This window comes from Muscardinus avellanarius, assembly GCF_963383645.1.
Source record: "Muscardinus avellanarius genome assembly, chromosome: 9".
In the NCBI taxonomy this organism is placed as follows: domain Eukaryota; kingdom Metazoa; phylum Chordata; class Mammalia; order Rodentia; family Gliridae; genus Muscardinus; species Muscardinus avellanarius.
In genome coordinates this window covers 97,935,833-97,958,333 of record NC_137795.1, presented here as the reverse complement: position 1 = coordinate 97,958,333, position 22,501 = coordinate 97,935,833, and the positions used below count along the sequence as shown (strand labels likewise).

Here is a 22,501-nt window from a genome sequence, read left to right as displayed (position 1 = left end):
CAAAATATTTGGATTCTTATTCTCTTCTCAATCTAAATTGCTATCTATGCCTCCATAAAGTAAAGAGAATTCATTCTGCATCAACATATTAAAAGAATACCTAAATATCCTGCAACTCATGTTATCTACTAATCTACCATGTACAAGCTGTAACCTCATATGGCTTGAGGTCGTACCCTCACTTTGGGTATTGATCTTTATGAGTTAAGAAAGTTTGTGCGGGCAGTAATCTTTTTCTGACCTGAAGTATCCTAGTTAGGTGCCTTGGACATCACTCACTACATGTTGGTTTCACAGTTGAGACTGAATGCTGAGGCAGACACGCCTGCTTAACAAGGGGGCACGTTGTAAGAAACACCACACAGGCATCTCCTTGCTGTGCCAGGTCAGCGTGTTTCTGGCTCTAGCATCGCCACCACCTCGCAGGGCCACGGCGAGGCGCGCTGGCCCTCTGCTTTAGTCTGGATCTGGAATGACCCCGCGGAGCACGTGAGGCGCAAGTGGGAAGTGGAAGCCGTCTTCCTCAGCACAGCCCTACCTCAGCCCAGGCCCGCAGAACAGGCCAGGCAACCGGAGTGCCTCTGAGAGCAGGCTACAGCAGACTTCCCTGCCTTACGCTGCTAACCTCGGCTGCATAGGAACACGGAAGGCTCTTCTTTTACTTCTTACTTTAAAGTTCTTTTTACATGGAGGATGGAAAGCTGATTGGCACATCCTTGTTGACGGCAGCATCACTCTGTGCAGCATGAGTGTACACTGTGAGGGCTAAATATAACTAACTGTATTTTTCTGTAACATTTTGCTAAACTCCATCTCTTTGGTGATGCAACATTATCACTTTAATGAATCTGCAAAATGGCTCATCTTGTCATCATTCACAAAGCCTTGTGCCTTGTACAATGAAAGAACAAGGAGGAGTTAACTTTTTAGTGTATTATAAAACTATAAGCAGTTGGCTACAATGTAGAGCCTAGCAAAGGGAAACAGATTGGAAAGAAACATCATTAAATTATAAGGAGAAAGAATGTGAAATAGAACATGATTTCAAATTCATAAGCACATTAGAAATACTGCAGGAGCTGGGTGTGGTGGCAAACACCAATAATCCCAGTACTTTGAGGCTGAGGGGGGAGGATAGCAGGTTCGAGGACAGCCTCAGAAAGTAGTGAGACTCTCATCAGTCTACTGAGACCTTGTTTCAAAATAAAAATAAAATAGGACTAGAGGTGTAGTTCAGAGGTAGAACACTTCAATCCACAGTACTTAAAAAAAATACTATTATGAATCACACACTGGCCTTGCCAGGAACTTACCTCTAGCTGATGGAGCAGAGCTTTTCCTTTTTTATTTATTTCCACCATCAATGTAAAGATAGCAACTTTAATATCCTGTTCCACCTGCTTTTGATTTTGATTTACTTCAATTATTCTGAAAATCAAAGAAGAAAAAATCCAGAATTTAAAGTAGATTTTATTTATTTATTTTTATTTTATTTTTGGTGGTACTGGGGTTACTGGAAACCCTTCTACCTCCGGGCTACACTCCCAGACCTGTTTTATATTTTTATTTGGAAACAGGGTCTCTTAAGCCAGTGAGGCTGGCTTCAAACCAGCGCAATCCTCCTGTCTCCGCCTCCCAAGTGTGGGGATTACAAGCGTGCGCCACCACACCCGGTGTTAAAGTAAATTTTAAAAATAATTCTCTAAACTGATATTTTAAAGCCTATATTAAATCAATGCGTTTTCAGCCACTTAAAGCTCCATTTCTGATTCCTTCCACTTAAAACTGTCTTTAAGATGAAACAATAGAAATGACTCTTCTCAAAGATACAGTCATTCCACTCAATCTTGAAAGCAAAATATATCACATTAGAAAAAAATTAACACATTTTAAGAAACTATATGACTTGGAAAAATTTTGATACCCAGGAAAATCAATTCTCTACCTAAAAGGATGAGGTTGGGGGCTAGGCATGGTAGTGCATGCTTGTAATCCCAGGGCTTGAGAGGCTAAGACAGGAAGATCGTGCAGGTTCGAAGCCAGCCTCAGCTACTTAGTGAGGTTCTTGGCAACTTAGACCTTGTTTCCAAATAAAGTATAAAATAGGTCTGGGAGTATAGCCCGGAGGTAGAAAAGCCCCTGGGTTCCATCCCCAGTACCACACACACACAAAAAAAAAACCAAAAACCCAGGATGAAGTTGGGAGGTTGGGGACTAAAACTGGGATTCATCAGCAAGATAAACTATGAAAATTGCTGTTGTATTTATTCACTGCAAAAAAGAGGCAAAAAAAGGTAATTCTCTAATATTACACACCTGAATTTATTATACCTGATTGGGTTCAAAAAGAAAATTCACTGTACTTTGCTACTTTTAATAACATATATGTTGCTGGGTGTGGTAATCCTAGCATTTGGGAGGCTGAGACAGGTGGATCACGGTTCACAGACAGTCTCAGCTACTTAGTGAGGCCCTTTGCAGCTCAGTGAGACCCTATTTCAAAATAAAAGAATAAAAAATAGGGCTGAGGGTGTAGTTTGGAGGTAGAATGCCCCCGGTTCCATCCCTAGTACCACAAAAAAATAAATTAAAAAAAAAAGAAAGAAGGAAAGAAAGAAAAGCAGGGCTGAAGGTGTAACTCAGACGTAGAATGCACAGTTAAAAAAAAAATTATGTCAAAATAGATAGCCAAATAACTATACTGTCTCCATGACCAAATACTTTTCTTCCTTTGATTAGAAGAACTGGGAATGCTATGACTAAGAGAATGTAACTGGGTGTGGTAGTACAGACCTGTCATCCCACTTGGGAGGTCGAGGCAGGAGGATCACAGGCTTGAGACCAATCTCAACAACCTAGAGATCCTGTTTAAAAATAAAAATGAAAAGGGCTGAGATGGCCAGGTGTGGTAGCACATGATTGTATCCCAGTATCTGGAAGGTTTGAAGCCCAGCCTAGGCTACTTAGCAAGGCCCTTTACAACTTAGTGAGACCCTGTTTCAGAATAAAAAATAAATAGATCTGAGAGTATAGCACAGTGGTAGAAGCTTCTGGGTTCAATCCCCAGTAAACACACACACACACACACACACACACACACACACACACACACACACGGCTGGGATGTAGTTCAGAAGTAGAATGTCCCTCAGTTCAATCCTAGTACCACCTCCACACAAATTACTTTTATAATTGCTACTTTTTGCTACTAGATGGAAGAAATTCTAATAATTATCTCTGATTTATTCAGTACTCATTACAAATTTCGAATTACTTAAAACTGACAATATTAAAATCCAACAATATTCTATTTAGCAAAATATACTATTCTGATTAATATTTGCAAAGGAAATAGTATTTAGTTAACTTGAGATGTTATATGAAACAGAAATGTTTTATAAAAAAGTTGATCTTATACCCTTTTCTACGAGTTTCAAAGTTTCTGGTCCAATTTTTAGGTCTTTGAAACCTATAGCCCCAGCCTGATTTTTAATCTTTTTACTTTGAAACTGAATCTCACTAAGTAGTAGTGAGTAGTGAAGTAGTGAGTAGTGAAGTAGGCCTCACTAAGTAACCGAGGCTGGCCATGAACCTGTGATTCTCCTGTCTTAGCCTCCCAAGTACTGGGATTACAAGGGTGCACAACGCTCAGCTTGAACCATCTAGAATTGACTTCTGTGCAGGGCGAGAGGTTAGGTTTAGTTCCATTTTTCTACATATGGACAGCCAGTTCTCCCAACCCCATTTGTTGAAATGGCTGTCCTTCCTCCAGTGTATGTCTTTGGAACCTTTTTCAAAAATCAACTGGCTAGCCGGGCGTGGTGGCGCACGCTTGTAATCCCCGCGCTTGGGAGGTAAGAGACAGGAGGATCGCGCAGGTTCGAAGCCAGCCACGCTGGCTTAAGAGACTCTGTTTCCAAAAAATAAAAAAAGCATAAAATAGGTCTGGGAGTGTAGCCCGGAGGTAGAAGGGCTTCCAGGAACCCTAGTACCACCCCAAAAAATCAACTGGCTATAAATATAGGTTTTGTTTCTGAATCTTCTATTCTGTTCCACTAGTCTATATTATATTGAGTATAGCCAGTATCAAAACAAAACAAAACATGAATAGAAAGCCAGGTGTGGTGGCGCACACTTGTAATCCCAGTACTTGGGAGATGAGACAGGAGAATCCAGGTTCGTGGTCAGCCTCAGCTACTTAGTGAGACCCTGTTTCAAAATAAGGAATGAAAAATAGGGCTGGGGGTGTAGCTCAGAGGAAGAATGCCCCTGGGTTCCATCCCAAGTACCGTGAACAACAACAAAGCGCATGGATGTATGTTCTCCCTTCTGTGTGGAAGTTAGAGTGCGTGATACCTGGTAATAAGGGCAACATCAGGTAGATGAGCAGAGGTACCAGCAGAGGGACTGGGGGGTGAGGGAAGAGAGATGGGGGACGAGGCCACAAAGAAGGCAGTAATCACATAATGCTACGAATCTATAAACAATCTTCAATTCTAATCTCAGAGAAATGGTCGGGGGATCCAGAGGGAAGGACACCAAGAGTTCTGTGCACATATTTTTCTAACACTTAATATCCTAATATGACATAAGATTATAACACATAAAAAAAAAGCCAGCAGAAGGCAGGAAATAATTAAAATCAGAGTAAAAACGAATGAAGTAGAGAATACAAAAATAATACAAAGTATCAACAAATAAAAATGCTGGTTCTTTGAAAAGATTAAGAAAATTGACATGACCCTAGTTAAACTAACCAAAAGAAAGAAACTGGAAAAGATGGAAGAAAGTGACATTTCTAAAGACTACCTATGTAAGTTGAGCCAAGATAAAAATAAAAACCTAAACCATCCAGTAGCAAGCAAAGAAATAGAAACAGCAATTAAAAAAAAAAAATTCTGCCATCAAAGACAAGCCAAGGTCCAGATGGGTTTCCAGTTGAATTTTACAAAACTTTTAGAAAAGAGCTCAACAAAATATTTTACAGTTATTCCGTGAAATATACAGTTACGAAATTCTTCCAAACTCCATGACGCCATGACTACATTAATACCAAAACCAAATAAAAGATACCTTAAGAAAATTACCAATATCACTAATGAACATAGTTGGCAAAATTCTAAACAAAAAGTTAGCCACGCACATTCAAAATCATATCAAGAAAATTGTACACTATGACCTAGTTGGTCTCCTCCCAGGAAAGCACGACCAGTTCAACAAATACACAAATCAATACAGGTTATTCACCACATAAACAGAACTGACAACAAAAATTACAAGATCATATCAATAGATGCTAAAAAAGCATGACAAAAATCCAACACCCATTCATATTAAGAACACTGCAGTGCCGGGTGTGGTGGTGGTGCACGTTTGTAATCCCTGAGCTTGGGAGGCAGAGACAGGAGGATCACGCAGGTTCGAAGCCAGCGGCACTGGCTTAAGAGACCCTGTTTCCAAATTAAAAAAATATATAAAATAGATCTGGGAGTGTAGCCCGGGAGTAGAAAGGCTTCCAGGAACCCCAGTGCCACAAAAAAAAAAAAAAAAAGAAAGAAAGAAAAAAGAAAAAGAAAAAGATAAAAAAAATTCTCAACATCATTAAGGCAATATACAATGAACTCAAAGCCAAAATCACATTGAATGGGGAAAAACTGCAGAAATTCCCTCTAAAATCCAAAAACAAGACAAGGATGTCCTCTATGACCACTCCTTTTCATAGAGTACTTGAGATTCTAGCTAGAGCAGTAAGACAAGATAGAGCTATCGATCAAGGAATCCGAATAGGAAAAGAAAAATTAAAGTTATCTTTGTTTGTAGATATCATCCTATCACCCAAAAGACAACCAGAGCTGATTAACCAATTCAGCAGAGTATCAGGATACAAAATCAATTTTTTAAAATTTATTTTTATTGGTGCATTGTAATCATACATCACATTGGAATATAAGACTTGAGAGGATATACAAGCACACATCATCCAATTAGCCCTCATCCAGTCCCCATCCCATTCCCTTCCCCTCCCTTGATCCCATGCTTGTTTGGTGATTAACTTTGATACATATGTTTATATACCTCCTGCTTTTTTTTTTTTTTTTTTGGTGGTACTGGGGTTTCTGGAAGCCCTTCTACCTCCGGGATACACTCCCACGGGCTACACTCCCAGACCTATTTTTTAACATTTTTATGTGGAAACAGAGTCTCTTAAGCCAGCGAGGCTTGCTTCGAACCAGCGCGATCCTCCTGTCTCCGCCTCCCAAGCGCGGGAATTACAAGCGTGCGCCACCACGCCCGGCTACCTCCTGCTTTTTAAAGAGGCTCCATCCTCCCCTATTCCATACCCTCTGATTGGTCACCTTAGTTGCTTCACTATAAGGCCCTTTCTATAGCTCGACCACTTCCTGTTGCCCCTTTCCTCCTAGTTATTGCTGATTAGGGGAAGCATCTGGCTTTAATTTTCTGCGATATTTCTCTGTGCATGCCGTGTTGCAAATACCAATCCCATTCTTGACGGCCCCAGTTGTGGCCTGGCTACCTGGTGGACTGATCCAGACCTCGCTGGCTCAAGCAGTGGCCTTGCCTAATGGGAGGCCCCGATTCTGGCCTTGCTGGCCCCGACACTGGCCTAACCCCTCAGCTGGCTCCGATCCCGGCCTCAGAGGCCCTAGCACCGGCCTTCCTCATGCAGGCTCCGATGTTAGCCAATGGCCCCGGCATTGGCCTAACCCCTCGGCAGGCTCCGATCCAGGCCTCGGAGGCCTCAATAGCGGCCTTGCCTCACGGAAGGCTCCAATACCGGCCAGTGGCCCCAGCACCGGCCTAACCCCTTAGCAGGCTCTGACCCCGGCCTCGGAGGCCCCAGCATTGGCCTTGCCTCGCGGCAGGCTCCGATCCCGGCCTCGCTGGCCCCAGCACCGGCCTAACCCCTTGGCAGGCTCTGATCCCAGCCTCGGAGGCCTCAATAATGGCCTTGCCTCATGGAAGGCTCCGGTGCCGGCCATTGGCCCCACACCGGCCTAACCCCTCCGCAGGCTCTGATCCCGGCCTCGGAGGCCCCAGCACCGGCCTTGCCTCGCGGCAGGCTCCGATCCCGGCCACGCTGGCCCTGGCACCGGCCTAACCCCTCGGCAGGCTCCGATCCTGGCCTCGGAGGCCCCAGCACCTGCCTTGCCTCATGGCAGACTCCGATGCCGGCCTCGCTGGCCCCAGCACCAGCTTAACCCCTCGGCAGGCTCCGATCTGGCCTCGGAGGCCTCAATAGCGGCCTTGCCTCATGGAGGGCTCCGATGCCGGCTAGTGGCTCCAGCACCAGCCTAACCCCTCAGCAGGCTCTGATCCCGGCCTCGGAGGCCTCAGCACCGGCCTTGCCTCGCGGCAGGCTCCGATCCTGGCCTCGCTGGCCCCAGCACCGGCCTGACCCCTCGGCAGGCTCCGATCCCAGCCTCAGAGGCCTCAATAGCGGCCTTGCCTCACGGAAGGCTCCGATGCCGGCCTGTGGCCCCAGCACCGGCCTAACCCCTCAGCAGGTTCTGATGCCGGCCTCGGAGGCTCCAGCACCGGCCTTGCCTCGCAGTAAGCTTCGATCCCGGCCTCGCTGGCCCCAGCACCGGCCTAACCCCTCGGCAGGCTATGATCCCGGCCTCGGAGGCCTCAATAACGGCCTTGCCTCACGGCAGGCTCCGATCCCGGCCTCGTTGGCCCCGGCCCCAGCCCAACCCCTTGGCAGGCTCTGATCCCAGCCTCAGAGGCGCCAGCACCGGCCTTGCCTCACGGCAGGCTCCGATCCCAGCTTTGCTGCGTCCGTCACCGGCCTCACCCCTCGGCAGGCTCTAATCCGAGAACCCTCTTCGCCCAACTATTTGTCCCACATTCTCGAGGGTGCGTGGTGGTGGTAGCATTCTGCCTCTGAGGTCATTACTTCAAAGGTTGCAGGTGTAATGTATCAGATCTCTGCCTCCCCTGAGTACTGGCCACTGCCATTGCCTCCACCATTTCAAATCTTTCCCAAGCTCTTTTTCCACTCTGAATGTTGTCCAATCTTCCTAAGAATGCGCGACGGTAGCATTCAACCTTTGGTGTAGTTTCTCCAAAAAAAAAAAAAAAATAAGGTTGGTAGGCTCCGGTTTCTGCTTCTCCTGAATACAATTCTCCACCGCCAACGCGGAGACCGCTTTCAGCACTGCCTTTCTCCTTGGTCTCCGCTAAAGTCTCTCTCCTTACAGATGATGTCCAAGATTCTTAACAATGTAGAGAAGAAGCAGTCCTCCTTAATGGGAAATTTTTCCAATAATTTCAGTTCATTTGGATAAGTTTTGTCTGCATCTCCAGTATCCTGGCATCCGCCACCTCCTTGATCCCTCTCCGATATTTTCCTGCTTTCTTTTTCTTTTCCTTTTTTACAGGGTCCTTCTGGGTGGAGAGGGGTTCGCCTAGGGGTGCCCCGCCAGTGCCTGCCCACCCGCCCAGGGTCGGGGCCAGGGGCCCGGACCACGGGGTCCTTCCGGGTGGAGAGGGGGGTTGCCTAGGGGCACCCCGCCAGTGCCTGCCCACCCGCCCAGGGTCGGGGGCCCAGAGGCCCGGACCATGGGGTCCTTCCAGGTGGAGAGGGGGGCCACCCAGAGGCACCACGCCAGTGCCTGCCCACCCGCCCAGGGTCGGGGGCCCAGGGGCCTGGACCACGGTGTCCTTCCGGGTAGAGAGGGGGGTCGCCCGGGGGCACCCCGCCAGCGCCTGCCCACCCGCCCAGGGTTGGGGGCCCAGGGGCCCCCAAAATCAATTTAAGAAATCAGTAGCTTTTTTGTGTCCCAACCATGAATCTAAAGAGAAAGAAATACAGAAAATAATTCCATTCACAATAACCTCAAAACCAATAAAATACCTAGGAATAAACCTAAGCAAAAGGGTAAAAGACCTCTACAATGAAAATTATTAATTTATTTTTTGTGGTACTGGGGGTGGAACCCAGGGGCATTTTCTACCTCCAGAATATACTCACAGACCTTTTTTTTTTTTTTTGCGGTTCTAGGGATGGAACTCAGGGGCATTCTTACCACCGAGCGACACCACCAACGCTATTTTTTATTCTTTATTTTGAAACAGAGCCTCACTGAATTGCAAAGGGCCTCACTAAGTAGCTGAGGCTGGCTTCTAACATATGCAATCCTCCTGTCTCAGCCTCCCAAATGCTGGGATTACAAGTGTGCTATCACTACGTCTGGTTCTCTCCCAGACCTATTTTATAATTTATTTGGAAACAGGGTCTCACTAAGTTGCTGAGAGCCTTACTAAGTAGCTGAGGCTGACTTCGAACCTGCGCGATCCTCCTGTCTCAGCCTCCCAAGCACTGGAATTACATACATGTGCCACCAAGCCCAGCTCTACAGTGAAAATTATAAAACACTAAATAAAGAAATTGAGGAAGACCTTGGAAGATGGAAAGATCTCCCTTGCTCTTGGGTAGGCAGAATAAATATCATCAAAATGGCCATTCTATCAAAAGTGACCTACAGTTGGACGTGGTGGCGTACGCTTGTAATCCCAGTACTTGAGAGGCTGAGACAGGAGGATTGCACAGATTTGAAGCCAGCCTCAGCTACTTAGTGAGGCTCTCAGCAACTTTGTGAGACCCTGTTTCCAAATAAAACATAAAATAGGTCTGGGGGTATAGCCTGAAGGTAGAGGGCCCTGGGTTCCATCCCCAGGAACGAACACACACACACACACACACACACACACACACACACACACACACACAGTGATCTACAGAATCAGTGCAGTCCCTATCAAAATACCAATCTCATTTTTCATAGACCTAGAAAAATCAATCATAAACTTCATATGGAGAAACAAAAGACCCAGAATAGCCAAAGCAAGTCTCAGCAATAAGAACCATATGGAAGCATTGTAATTCCTGACTTCAAATTATACTACAGAACTAAAGTAATAAAAACAACATGGTATTGTCACAAAAACAGGCACACAGACCAATGGAATAGAAAGATACAGAAGCTAACCCATACACTTATAGTCTTCGACAAAGGGGCCAAGTACATACTCTGGAGAAGATAGCCTATTCAATAAATGGTGCTGGAAAAACTGGCTATCCACTTGTAGATAAATGGAACTAAATCCTTACCTATCACAGTGCACAGAGATGGATCAAAGACCTGGAAGTTAGATCAGAGTCTATGAAGCTGTTAGAGAAGGGCATAGGTTTAATACTCCAACATATATGGACAGGTAGAAACTTCCTCAACAAGATCCCCAAAGTTCAGAAAATTAAAACAAGAATTCATAAGTGGAATGGTATCAAAACTAAAAAGTTTCTGATCAAAGAAAATCAGCAAAAGTCTAAAGAGAAAGCCTATAAACTGGGAGAAGATGCTCTGACAGAGGCCTGATATCTAGAATATACAAAGAACTTAAAAAACTAAGCTGGGCGTGGTAGCATACGCTTGTAATCCCAGCATTCCTGAGGCTGAGACAGGAGGACTGCGGTTCACAGACAGCCTCATCTACTTAGCAAGGCCCTTTGCAACTCAGTGAGACCCTGTTTCAAAAGAAGGAATAAAAAATAGAGCAGGGGGCATACCTTGGAGGTCGAATGCCCCTGGGGTCCATCCCCAGACCCACACACACAAAAAAAATAAATAAAAAATAGGGCTGGAGGTGTAGCTTGTTGGTAGAATACCCTGGGTTCTATCCCCAGTACCGCAAACAACAACAAAAAAACCCCTTATATTAGAAAGACAAATAACCTAACCAAGAAATGGGCAACTGAATTGAATAGACATTTCACAAAAGAGAAGATACCAATGGCCAATAAATACAGGAAAAAATGTTCAACATCACTAGCAATCAGGGAGCTGCAAGTCAAAACTACACTGAGATTCCATTTAACCCAATCAGAGTTCATAAGGAAGTCAAACAACAATAAATGTCTGCGGGCTGTGGGGAACTAAGCACTCTTCTACATTGTTGTTGAGGTTGCAAACTAGTCCAGCCGCTATGGAGATCAGTGTGGAAATTCCTTAGAAAACTGGGAATGGATCCACCATATACGATCCAGCCATACCACCACTACGTAACTTTAAGGGCTTGAAACCAGAGAACTACAGTAACATATGCATACCCATTTTCACAGCAGCACAATTCTCAATAACCAAAATATGGAACCAACCTAGGTGCCCATCAACAGATGAATAGATTACAAAATTATGGGAAATAAACACAATGAAATTCTACTCAGCAATAAAGATAAAATTACATCATTTGCAAGAAAATGGAAGGTCCTTAAAAACATTATGTTAAGTGCGATTAGCCAATCAGAGTGAAGGGTCATAAGTTTTTGTAAGTGAAGGGTCTTTAATATGCGCAGGATAGGGAGTAATTGGGATAAAAGAGAGACTCCACATGAGGAGCTATAATCGCAGGAGTGAAGGAAGTCTTAGGTTCATTAATAGAAATACTACCATAGACTATGTGTATACATGTGAATATAAACCAACGTCATTCTGGGTACTCGGTATTGGAAGTTGGGGAGCACGAGCGTGTGCATGCATGTCATTGTCAATATGATTTACATTATGATGTGAGACTATAATGCACCAATAAAAGCACAAAAATATAGAGTAAAAACCCAAAGGACTAAGATATGCAATATATCATAACAACTATTATATAATGTATCATAATAATTATGTAATAGAACTGGGACATTAGGAAAATTGTTAAAACATATATGTAAAAAAGGTGGATAAAAGATAAAGTAATACAGATAATCACCTAGGAAAGTTCCCAAATGCTCCGTCTTTGGCTATGTTTCAAAATGTAAGAGTAACAAATTATGAAGATGGGCCTTAAGCAAGATGAACCTCAAAGGCCAACACATTTTCCCAATGAACAACACTCAAAGCCCTCTGGGCTTCTTCTGCCAGGTTCTTTCCCTTCCGCACTCCCTGACCCATTTAGGAGGTGGCAAGTCACTATTTTATGCAAAACCCACTTAGGCGTGGCAGGTCACTATTCTATGCAAAACAACAAAAGAGGACAGAGGATTTCATAGGTATGGTTAACTAAATGTCAGGATGTGCCCAAAATGGGACTGAAAAAGGGAGTTAGACAACAGACTCTCCTCCAAGGACATAGTGGCTTGCTCCCCAGTCATTCAATTCTGAGATTTGAGTCTTCAGACAGTTAATTTCTTCTCAGTGGAACAAAGGAATAACAAGTAATATCTAGCCAGGTGTGGTAGCACACACATGTAATAGCGGTATATGAGAGGCTGAGACAGGACCACAGGTTGAAGATCAGCCTCAGCAAGTAGTGAGACTCTCAACCTAGAGAGACCCTGTTTCAAAATAAAAATAAAATACAGCTGGGAGTGTAGCTCAGAGGTAGAATGCCCCTGGTTTCAATCCCCACCACAAAAGAGTAATATCTAGAAAATGCACATTATATCAGATAAGGAATAGAAGGGATGTGAAGCAGTTTAACAATCACTGGTTCCTCGCATCCTAAAATGACTCTTTTGAGAGAGCACAGCACAGGTAGTGAAGTGCAGGTTCGTGACCCCACCAATGACCACTAGGGAGCTGATTCCAATGCAAAGCACACAAGGGTTTTTATTCAAGCTCAAGCTTGGGCACCTGATGTGCACCAACACAGTGGACACAGACAGAAGCCTTGTGCTCCCCGAGAACAAAGCTTTTATCTTTTAGAGAGACAGCCCAACCCAACTTTACACTGATTGGTTAATTAGAAACAAAAGCCTGTTGTCATCATCACCCCCCCCCCCCCCCCCCGCACCCTTTGGTTTAAATTTCACGCCTCAGGTAAGGATCATCACCAGGGAAGTACTGGCCATATAAGGTGACCTTTAAGATGATTGGCCTGACCCCAATGCTTATCTCAAGAATGTTTTGAAGGAGTGGGGGTCCTTGTAAGTGACCTCATAAGTGACCTTGCCCTGATATCTCTCCCCCCCCCCCATATCTGTGAATTCCAGACCCAAATGTACTCAACACCAATTGGCTGTTGCTAGGGGGAGATCAGTTTAGCAGTTAATGGTTCTTCCAGGAAATGGGGCAATGGGTTACTGGGCAAAAGAAACTTAACTTTTAAGGAACCAGAAACTTAGTCCTATTCTACTTAAAGCTTTAACTGGAGCCTGTCATGGCGTCAGTTTGGTCCTTCAATAAGGACATCTCAAATTTTAGCAAAACATAAAAACTGTAATTAGGTATAAAATCAAGTATTAAAGTATTTTGGCATTTTTTCCCTTTTTTCTTTTTTTCCTTTTTTTTTTTTTTTGTGGTGCTGGGGATTGAACCCAGGGCATTCTACCTCAGAGCCACACTGCTAGCCCTATTTTTTATTCTTTATTTGGAAAGAAGTCTCACTAAATTCTGGAGGGCCTCACTAAGTAGCTGAGGCTGGCTATGAACCTGAATCCTCCTAGCTCAGCTTCCCAACTACTAGAATTACAAGCATGTGCCACCATGCCCATTTTCTTTAAAATTGGAAAATAATAGAAATGAGCTATTACTTTCTATTATTGAGGAGATAGAAAGGAAATAGGCAGATAGGGAAAAGGCCTTGGTAGAAAAAAGTTAATTTCCTGAGTTTCCTGAGGGGCAACAAATGCCTGAAATTCCAAAGGCTCAGGAGATGAGAAGGCCAGAGCTTCACAAAGCCATCCTGAGTTTCCTAATCAACAAACCCACCCAGCAAGTCTGGCATTCCTGAAAGGAGACCCTTCAAAGAACTTGCAAATGTCCTATGCAAATTCTCCTTGGAGTCACCCTAACCACAAATGGACTTGCAAGCGGTCAGGCATTGGCCAGTCAGATGGCAAAAGTGGGGACTTCCCGCTCAGGACCCCCTCCCCTTCTGGGGAGCTGTTCTCTCTCTCTTGCAGGTCCTGTTGGCCCTGAGAGAAGGCAGAGTGCATCTGAGGGCACGTGGCTCGGGCGACTCTCGAGTAGTGACCTGAAGGCCTCTGCTGGACATCATGGCTGACCAGGCCCCTAGGGGTGACCTGTACCTCTTTTCTGGCAGATCGCGTGGACTCTGGGAGAAAGTAGTTTGCAACTGATGGGCACTTGGCTCGGGCGACACTCGGGTAGTGACCCTGAAGGCAGCTACTGGACCCCGGAGTTCCGACCGCCCCTATGGGGTGTTCGGCCACTTTTCTCTATTCCCTTCTGGTAGATCGCGTGGACTCTGGAAGAAAGCAGCCTGCACCTGAAGGCAATTGGCTTGGGCTACTCTCAAGTATTGTCCTGAAGGCAGCTGCTGGACCCAGAGTTCCAGCCCCTTTGGGGGTGTTCAGCCACCCTTGCCCTATTCCATGCTGCTTCCAATAAACCTTTTACTCCCCTTCCTGAGGTCTGCGGGTGTCATTCTTCGCTCTCCGTAGACAAGAACTCGCCGGGGTTTTCTCGCAAGAAACCCCCGTTTCATTATCACATTAGTTTTGAAATTTCATGGCTGAAAAAAGTTTTCTAATTCAAGGTTCATGGAAAAGTCTTATCAACCATATATGACTAGAGTATTACTTCACCACATATTAAGAAAAATGTCCTTTTCTAAGCATGCATACACTTAACATATTATATAAAAAAATTTAAAATTTATAATAACAAAACTGAAAATTTACCTGTTTTGGATTTGATTTCCTGTATATTTTATATATTTTGTTTTTTCCATCAGTTTGGTGATTAGTGTATCTATGATCACTTTCTGATTCTGAAAAGCTTCTTCTATAAATTGATACCTGGAAGAAAAAAAAGATACCTGAAGAAACAGGTAAATAAGCAAATTATTTCAAACAAATATCTGTATAAAATGAAGCAAAGTCCTAAAGTGAAAACAAGAAGATAAGATGGGCATTGTGGTACACGCTTGTAATCCCAGCTCTTGGGAGGCTGAGACAGGAGGATCGCACAGGTTCAAAGCCAGCCTCAGCTATTTAGTGAGGCTCTCAGCAACTTAGTGAGACCCTATTTCCAAATAAAGTATAAAATAGGTCTGAGAGTATAGCCTGGAGGTAGAAAAGCTCCTGGGTTCCACCCCCAGCACCACACACACACACACACACACACACACACACACACACACGCGCGCGCGCGCACGCACACACACACATAGTGAGATTGTAAAGGGAATAAATAATAATCTTTTTTAAATACTAGATATAAAGCCGGGCGTGGCGGTGCACGCGTGTAATCCCTGCGCTTGGGAGGCGGAGACAGGAGGATCGCACAGGTTCAAAGCCAGCCACGCAGGAGTAAGAAACCCTGTTTCAAAAATATAAAATAGGTCTGGGAGTATAGCCTGGAGGTAGAAAGGCTTCCAGGAACCCCAGTACCACCAAAATAAATAAATAAATAATAAATAAATAAATAAAATACCAGATATAAGATTGGCATGGTGGCACATGCTTGTAATCCTAGCGCTTGGGAGGCCGAGACAGGAGGGTCGCACAGGTTCACGCCAGCCTCAGCTACTTAGTGAGGCTCTTAGCAACTTAGTGAGACCCTGTTTATAAATTATAAAAAATAAGGCTAACAGTGTAGCTCAGAGGTAGAATGCCCCTGGGTTCCATCCCCAGTGCTGAAAAAAATAAGATAAAATACCAGATATACCCCTATACAGAATTTCCCCTTCCTTACAAATTATTCAAGAAAATAATCTGTAGGTATTATTTATGAACACTTTTGGGGGAAAAAAATTTTGTGTGTGTGGTACTGGGGGTGGAACCCAGGAACTTTTCTACCTCGGGCTATACTCTCAGACCTATTTTATACTTTAATTGGAAACAAGGTGACACTGAGTTGCTGAGAGCCTCACTAAGTACCTGAGGCTGGCTGTGAACCTGTGTGATCCTCCTGTCTCAGCCTCTCAAGTGCTGGGATTACAAGTGTGCCCACCACACCTGGCTGAAATTATTTCTTAAGTTTGAGATACATCCCATTACTTAACTCTTATCTGGCAGATTTGGCAAAAAGTAATCAGAAGTTATAACTATTCTGTAATGTTCTAATTGTGAAATTTCCCTCTAGTCACAGCTTTAGCAATAAGTCTTAAAACTTGATTAATGTGTAGTATTTTCACTATTATTCAGATAAAATTATTTTCTAGTATCCATTAGAATTTGATTATTTGAATTTTAGGCTGCTTATTTTGAAATGATTTCAAAGTGAAATTGCAAAAGTACACGGGTCTCAAATATATCTTTACAGAGATGAATGAGTTTTTCACCTTTTGCCTCATCACAGCCTGTATTCACTTAGTTGAAAGAACATTTCCTAAAACCAAGGATGGCCCCACAAGTTAGTCAAGAAAATTGATGTTGACACATGATCTAACCTATAGACTATACTCCCATTAGGTCATTTATCTCAATAATGTATACAATGTCTTCTATACCGTTTCCCCCGTAATCCAGTATTCCGTCCAGGATCATTTCTCAGTGCATTTAGTTTTCATATGGCTTTCATTTTTTTGTTTCCAAATACATAATTTTTCCCTTTTATTATTGTTTTCTAGATTAACTGTAGTAGAGTTATACAAGATTTTTTGGCAGGATTTCAATCCTTTGAAATTTAATATTTGCTCAGTAATATGACCATATGTCAATTTAATATTTTTCTTTGTATGTTTAAAAAGAATGTGGATTACTGAGTATAGTGTTTCACAAGGCCAATAGTATCAATTGCTATTCTATTTGAATCTTCCTGATTTTTAGTCTGTTTATTTTGTAGATTACTGTATATATTAAAATTTCCCACGCTATGGGCTTTTTAGTTTGAAGTTCTGTCATTTTTATATAAGTTTATGATGCACATAAATTTAGAACTGTTCTATTTTGTAAATTAAATTGAGCCCTTTATCCTTATAAAGACTCTCTTTTTATCTTAAATATTATATTCTGTCTACTAAACCAGCTTGCCTTTGGTTAGTATTTATATGACATATCTCCATTAATCTTTTTATATACTTGGGACTGAGCTATTTCTCATAAAAAACAAATAGCAGGGGCTGGGGATATAGCTCTGTGGAGAACACTTGGTTACCATGTGAGGCCCTGGGTTCCATTTCCAGTCACCCACCAAACACCCAAAAAAGTAGATAGCAGATTTTCCTGTTTCTCAGCAAGCCTAAAACACTGTCTTGTAATTTGGAGTATTTTGTTCATTTACACTTAGTTTAATTATGTGTGTGTGTCTACCAATTACTAAACCCTTATTTTAACTTATCCTTTTTCTGGCCTAGTTTAGACTGACTGACTGCTCCATAGCCACCTACCCCTTTATCTTGCTAAGTAGATACATTCTGGCTGTTCTTCTGGTGAGTATTCTATACATTACAAAACAAAGATCTTAATTACCAGTCTAATAGTGATTTGTAATTCTTACCTTCCTAGACAATGCATGTCTTGGAGCCCAGAATCCATGTCTCCTACCATGACTATTACTGTGTGGTATACCTTTATACACACATACACCCACAAAGACAAACTTCCTATGCCAATATTCATTTAGCTTTATTCATGTGTTATTTTAAATTTTTAATTGTTTTTTATTCCTTCATGAATCTCCTACCATTTCCCATCCATCTAAAGGATACGTTTTAGTGAGGGTTTACTAAAAATATTGTACAAGTTTATTTTATCCAAAACTATCTTTCATTTTACTTTTTTCTTTTTCTTTTTTTTTTTTTTTGCAGTACTGGGGATGGAACCCAGGGGCATTCTACCTCTGAGCGACACCCCCAGCTCTAATTTTTTATTATTTGTTTTTGAAACAGGGTCTCACTAGTTGTAAAGGGCCTAAGTAGCTGAGGCTGTCCACAAACCGCGATCCTTTGGTCTCTGCCACCAAATGCTGAGATTACAAGCATGCGCCACCACGCCTGGCCTTACCTTCGTTTTTTTTTTTTAATTTAATTTAATTTTTTATTGGTGCAATGTATTCATACATCATAATGGTATAAAGAAAATATTTTTGTAGACATACATGCACACATCGCCCATTTAGCCCCTACCCGATCCCCACCCCATTCCCTCCCCATCCCTCCTTCCCATGCTTGGCTTAGTGGTTGACATCTAGTTTTATAGCAATTTATCCAATATTAACGATGATAGTCTCACAAAACAGTTTCATTTGTCTGCTACCAAGCTTTTGATGACTAAAAGATAACAGTTCAATATTTCTTTTTGCTTTCTTTCTTACCAGAGAATATTTTTTTCTTTTCTTTTTTTTTTAGGTGAAGCTATCATACATTTATTTATTTATTTTTCAGAAAAAAATCTATCCTGATATGGAATATGGACTCTAGATACCCAAAACAATCTTGAAGAAGAACAAAGCTAGAAGATGTATATTTTCTGATTTCAAACCATATAAAGCTACAATAATTGAAACAGTGTAGTACTGTTCTAAAGGCAGATATATAAACCATTGGATTACCTTCATTTTTGAAGAATACAATCATGAAGTAGAAATTTACAGATTTATATTTATTCTTTTTGCATTTAAAAATACTACATTCTCAATAGTTCTGCTGGGGGTTTATAGGGCTTCTTGAACAGAAAAGTTCTCAGCCGTTACAGTATTTCCTCAAATATTGCTTCTTTCCTACTCTTTTCTTTTAGGCTGCCAAATAATTGTTTTGTTTTTTTAAAATCATTTATGTCCGTGTCTTATTTTCCATTCTTTTGTTTACTGAGCTTCATTCTGGATGTTTAATTTTCTTTCAGTTCATTAATTGTCATTTCTTGCTATGTCAAATCTACTGTTCAACACTTTTATAAAATTAAGTTTAGTCATAGTAATTTTCAGTTCTAAACTTTTATATACTTTCCATTTCATGTGTGTGTGGGGGACTGTACTGGAGCTCGGACTCGGGATTATTCTACCTCTGAGCTACACCTCCGGCGCTATTTTATTTTTTATTTTGAAATAGGGTCCCACACTAAGTTGCAGGGGGCCTCCCTAAGTAGCAGGGGCTGGCTGCATATGTGAAATCTTCCCATCTCAGCCTCCCAAGTACTGGAATTACAGGTGTGCACCACCATGCCTGGCTCTTCATTCTTCTTTATCGTTTTGTGCCCCCAGTTCTCCAACTATACTTTCTTTTTTAAATAGAACTGGGGATTGGGTTAAGGGATGTCCTATCTCCAAGCTACACCCCTAGCCCTATTTGTTTTTTACTGGGAAACAGGGTCTTGCTAAGTTGCTGAGGCTGGCCTTGAAGTTGCAATCCTCCTTGTCACCCCCACCCCAAAGTACTGGGACTATTATTTACACATGTCCAGTCTTCTAGCATACCTGGTTATTTCTAACTATGTATTGGATACCATTCTGCAAAAATCTCTACTGAATAAATTTGAGACCTCGAATGTTTTTCTTAAGGGAAGACTTACATTTTATTCTATCAGGTACTTTGGGCACAAGGAATGTGATGTCACTGACCTTTGGTCCCTGTGAAGAGTTTTGGTTTTGTGAGAAACTACTTGCTAGCTAATTTATCTTTACTACAGTAGAGTTTCAGGGCCCCAACTCAAGGCAAGAGACCTTTACTCCTCATGAATACCTTATGAACCCTGAACTTAAACCCCTGACGTCTCAGCCCTGCCAGCCTCTTTAAGCAGGAGTTGTGGTACAGGATTGCAGGTGCGAGGACAACCGCAGCAATTTATTGAGGCCCCCATACAACTTAGTGAGATGCTATTTCAAAATTTAAATAAAAAATAGTTCAGAGGTCTGGGTTCAATCCCCAGTACTCCCCCCCACACACACACACACACCTTGTTAGCCAGGTATTTTGGGAGGCTAAAAAGGAAAATTGCAGGGTCAAGGCCAGCCTCAGCAATTTAAGGAGATTTGCAGCAACCTAGCAAGACCTGTATCAAAACAAACTCTAAAAAAGGCTAGAGGTGTAGTTTCGAGGTAGAATGCCCGTGAGTTCAATCCCTAGTACCACACACACACATAAACAAACAAAAAAGTTAACTTCTGGGTCCATATTTCAAGAGGAAAAACAAAACAAAAAAACCCCAAACAACAAAAACCTACCATTCTCTATCTCCCTCTAACCTAATCATGATCCAATAATGTGTTATTAATTTATTAGCTGTGAAATTTTTTATAGATGATTCCAGATTTCAACCAGGCTTTCTACTGGTTTGCCATCACTGGGAGTCTATGTCATTATAAGCAATTACATATGTCCCAATTAATCTGAATCTTGGGATTACCAACTCAAATGCCTGTGGAGGTCAGGTGTAAGTGTAAGTCTGGTACAGGCTATAATAAACTAGAAAAGGCATGTCTCTAATGTCAATTCCAGCCAAATGCTGACATTTGAATATATAGTTTAGGATTACAAAAGCAATTTTCTCATATTAAAAAACGACAGAAATCTTTTTAAAACATAAATTGTCATTCTGTAACAACAGCAACTAATTTCACATGCTTTAAAACAGAGTATAACCAGTTTCTCAACTCAGGGGGATTTTGCTCCATAGGATACTTGGTGATGCCTAGACATTTTTTAATTGTCCCAACTAGAGAGAGATGTGGAGGTGCTACTGGCATTTAGTTGGCAGAGGTCAAGGATACTGCTAACTGCCATACAGTGCATAGTGGTCCCTCCAAACAAAGAATTACCTAGCCCACAATGTCAGAGTGCCAAAGCTAATAAGCCCCGGTACAGGCCAGCATGCTACTGGCAAACACTGTCTTTGCAGGCAGCCGCTCGAGGCAGGGCGTAGGGTCTCTGTTCACATCAGGCTGCATTCTACATCTGTGTGTGTAATCAAAGAAAGATGCTGTACCTATGCTCCTTGTGTTCCAGCAGCTGGCAGTCCCGGCACGTCAGCTTGTCACATGTCTCGCAGTAAAGCTTCAACTGCTCCTTTTTATGAAAAGGACAGAACACAGGCCGCTGACTGGTCACACCAACTGCCTCTGCAGAAACCATGGGAGGCAAAGAGAAGAAAGTGAACGTAAGTGAAGAGTAAGTCATCATCAGAACTCAACCACTTGGACTCAAACCACTGATCGAAAATAAGTGTCATCTACATTTTTACAACCACTGGGTATAAGTGATGCTAAAATATCAAGTATTTTATAAGCCGGGCGTGGCGGCACACTCTTGTAATCCCAGAATCCGGGAGGCCAAGACCGGAGGATCGTGGTTCGTGGACAGCCTCAGCTGTTTAGTGAGGCCCTCTGCAACTCAGTGAGACCCGGTTTCAAAATAAAGAATAAAAAATAGGGCTGGGGGTGTGGCTCAGAGGTCGAATGCCCCTGGGTTCCATCCCTAGACCCGGAGGAAAAAAAAAAAAAAAAAATCAAATCTTTTTAGAATTTCATAAAGATAAATGAATTCTTCACTTTCTACAAAAGAAAATTCATATTAATTCAGAAGAAAAAAAAGGACTGTGTACTTTAAAAAGATACGTTATTAAGAACCCATAAGCTGGGCATAGTGGCATGTGCCTTGTAATGCCATTACTTTGTAGGCTGAGACAGGAGGAGTGCGGGTTTAAAGCCAACTTCAGCAATTTGGTGAGACCCTGTTTCAAAATGAAAAGGCCTGGAGGTTTCATTCAGAGGTAAAAAGCCCCCCGGGTTCAATCCCTAGCACTGCAGGATAAAAAAAATAAACAAAATTCAAAGGGAAAATAACTAGAAAAACCTATCAATATTTTATAAAAATACTAAAAGCACAACATTATTGAGACTAAATGGAATGAAACTCAACAATGCAAAGATGGTTTGATATTAATCATTTGAATGTCCTTTTTTATATTTTATTTTATTTTTAATTTATTTTTATTGGTGCATTGTAATCATATATCACATTGGAATATAAGACTTGAGAGGATATACAAGCACACATCATCCAATTAGCCCTCATCCACTCCCCATCCCATTCCCTACCCTTCCTCAATCCCATGTTGTTTGGTGATTAACTTTTGATACATTTGTTTATGTACCTCCTGAGTTTTAAAGAGGCTCCATCCTCCCCTATTTCATACCCTCTGATTGGTCACATTAATTGCTTCACTATAGGGCCCTTTCTATAACTCGACCTCTTCCTGTTGCCCCTTTCCTCCGAGTTATTGCTGATTAGGGGAAGCATCTGGTTTTTATTTTCTGAGATATTTCTCTGTACATGCCAAATTGCAAGTACCGATCCCACTCTTGACGGCCCCAGTAGTAGCCTGGCTACCCGGTGGACTGATCCAGACCTCTCTGGCTCAAGCAGCGGCCTTGCCTCATGGGAGGCCCCGCTTCTGACCTCGATGGCCCCCACACCGGCCTAACACCTCGGCTGGCACCGAACCCGGTCTCGGTGGCCCCAGCACTGGCCTAGCCTCAAGGCGGGCTCCGTCCCAGCCTCACTGACCCTGGCACCGGCCTAACCCCTCAACAGACTCCTATCCTGGCCTCGGAGGCCCCAGCACTGGCCTTGCCTCACGGCAAGT

At 42.7% G+C, this 22,501-nt stretch overlaps 1 protein-coding gene across 2 annotated transcripts in view; it reads right to left on the bottom strand.

Moving 5' to 3' along the window:
- TRIM24 (tripartite motif containing 24) overlaps nucleotides 1-22,501 on the bottom strand; it is a gene marked incomplete at both ends in the record, with an annotated part of 89,583 nt that overhangs the window by 31,731 nt on the left and 35,351 nt on the right. For both annotated transcript variants that reach the window (XM_080701919.1, XM_080701920.1), the window contains 3 exons: nucleotides 1,314-1,428; nucleotides 14,660-14,776; nucleotides 20,843-20,975. In XM_080701919.1, coding sequence (XP_080558045.1) covers nucleotides 1,314-1,428; nucleotides 14,660-14,776; nucleotides 20,843-20,975 — 365 coding nt within the window. The remainder of the gene's footprint in view (nucleotides 1-1,313; nucleotides 1,429-14,659; nucleotides 14,777-20,842; nucleotides 20,976-22,501) is intronic.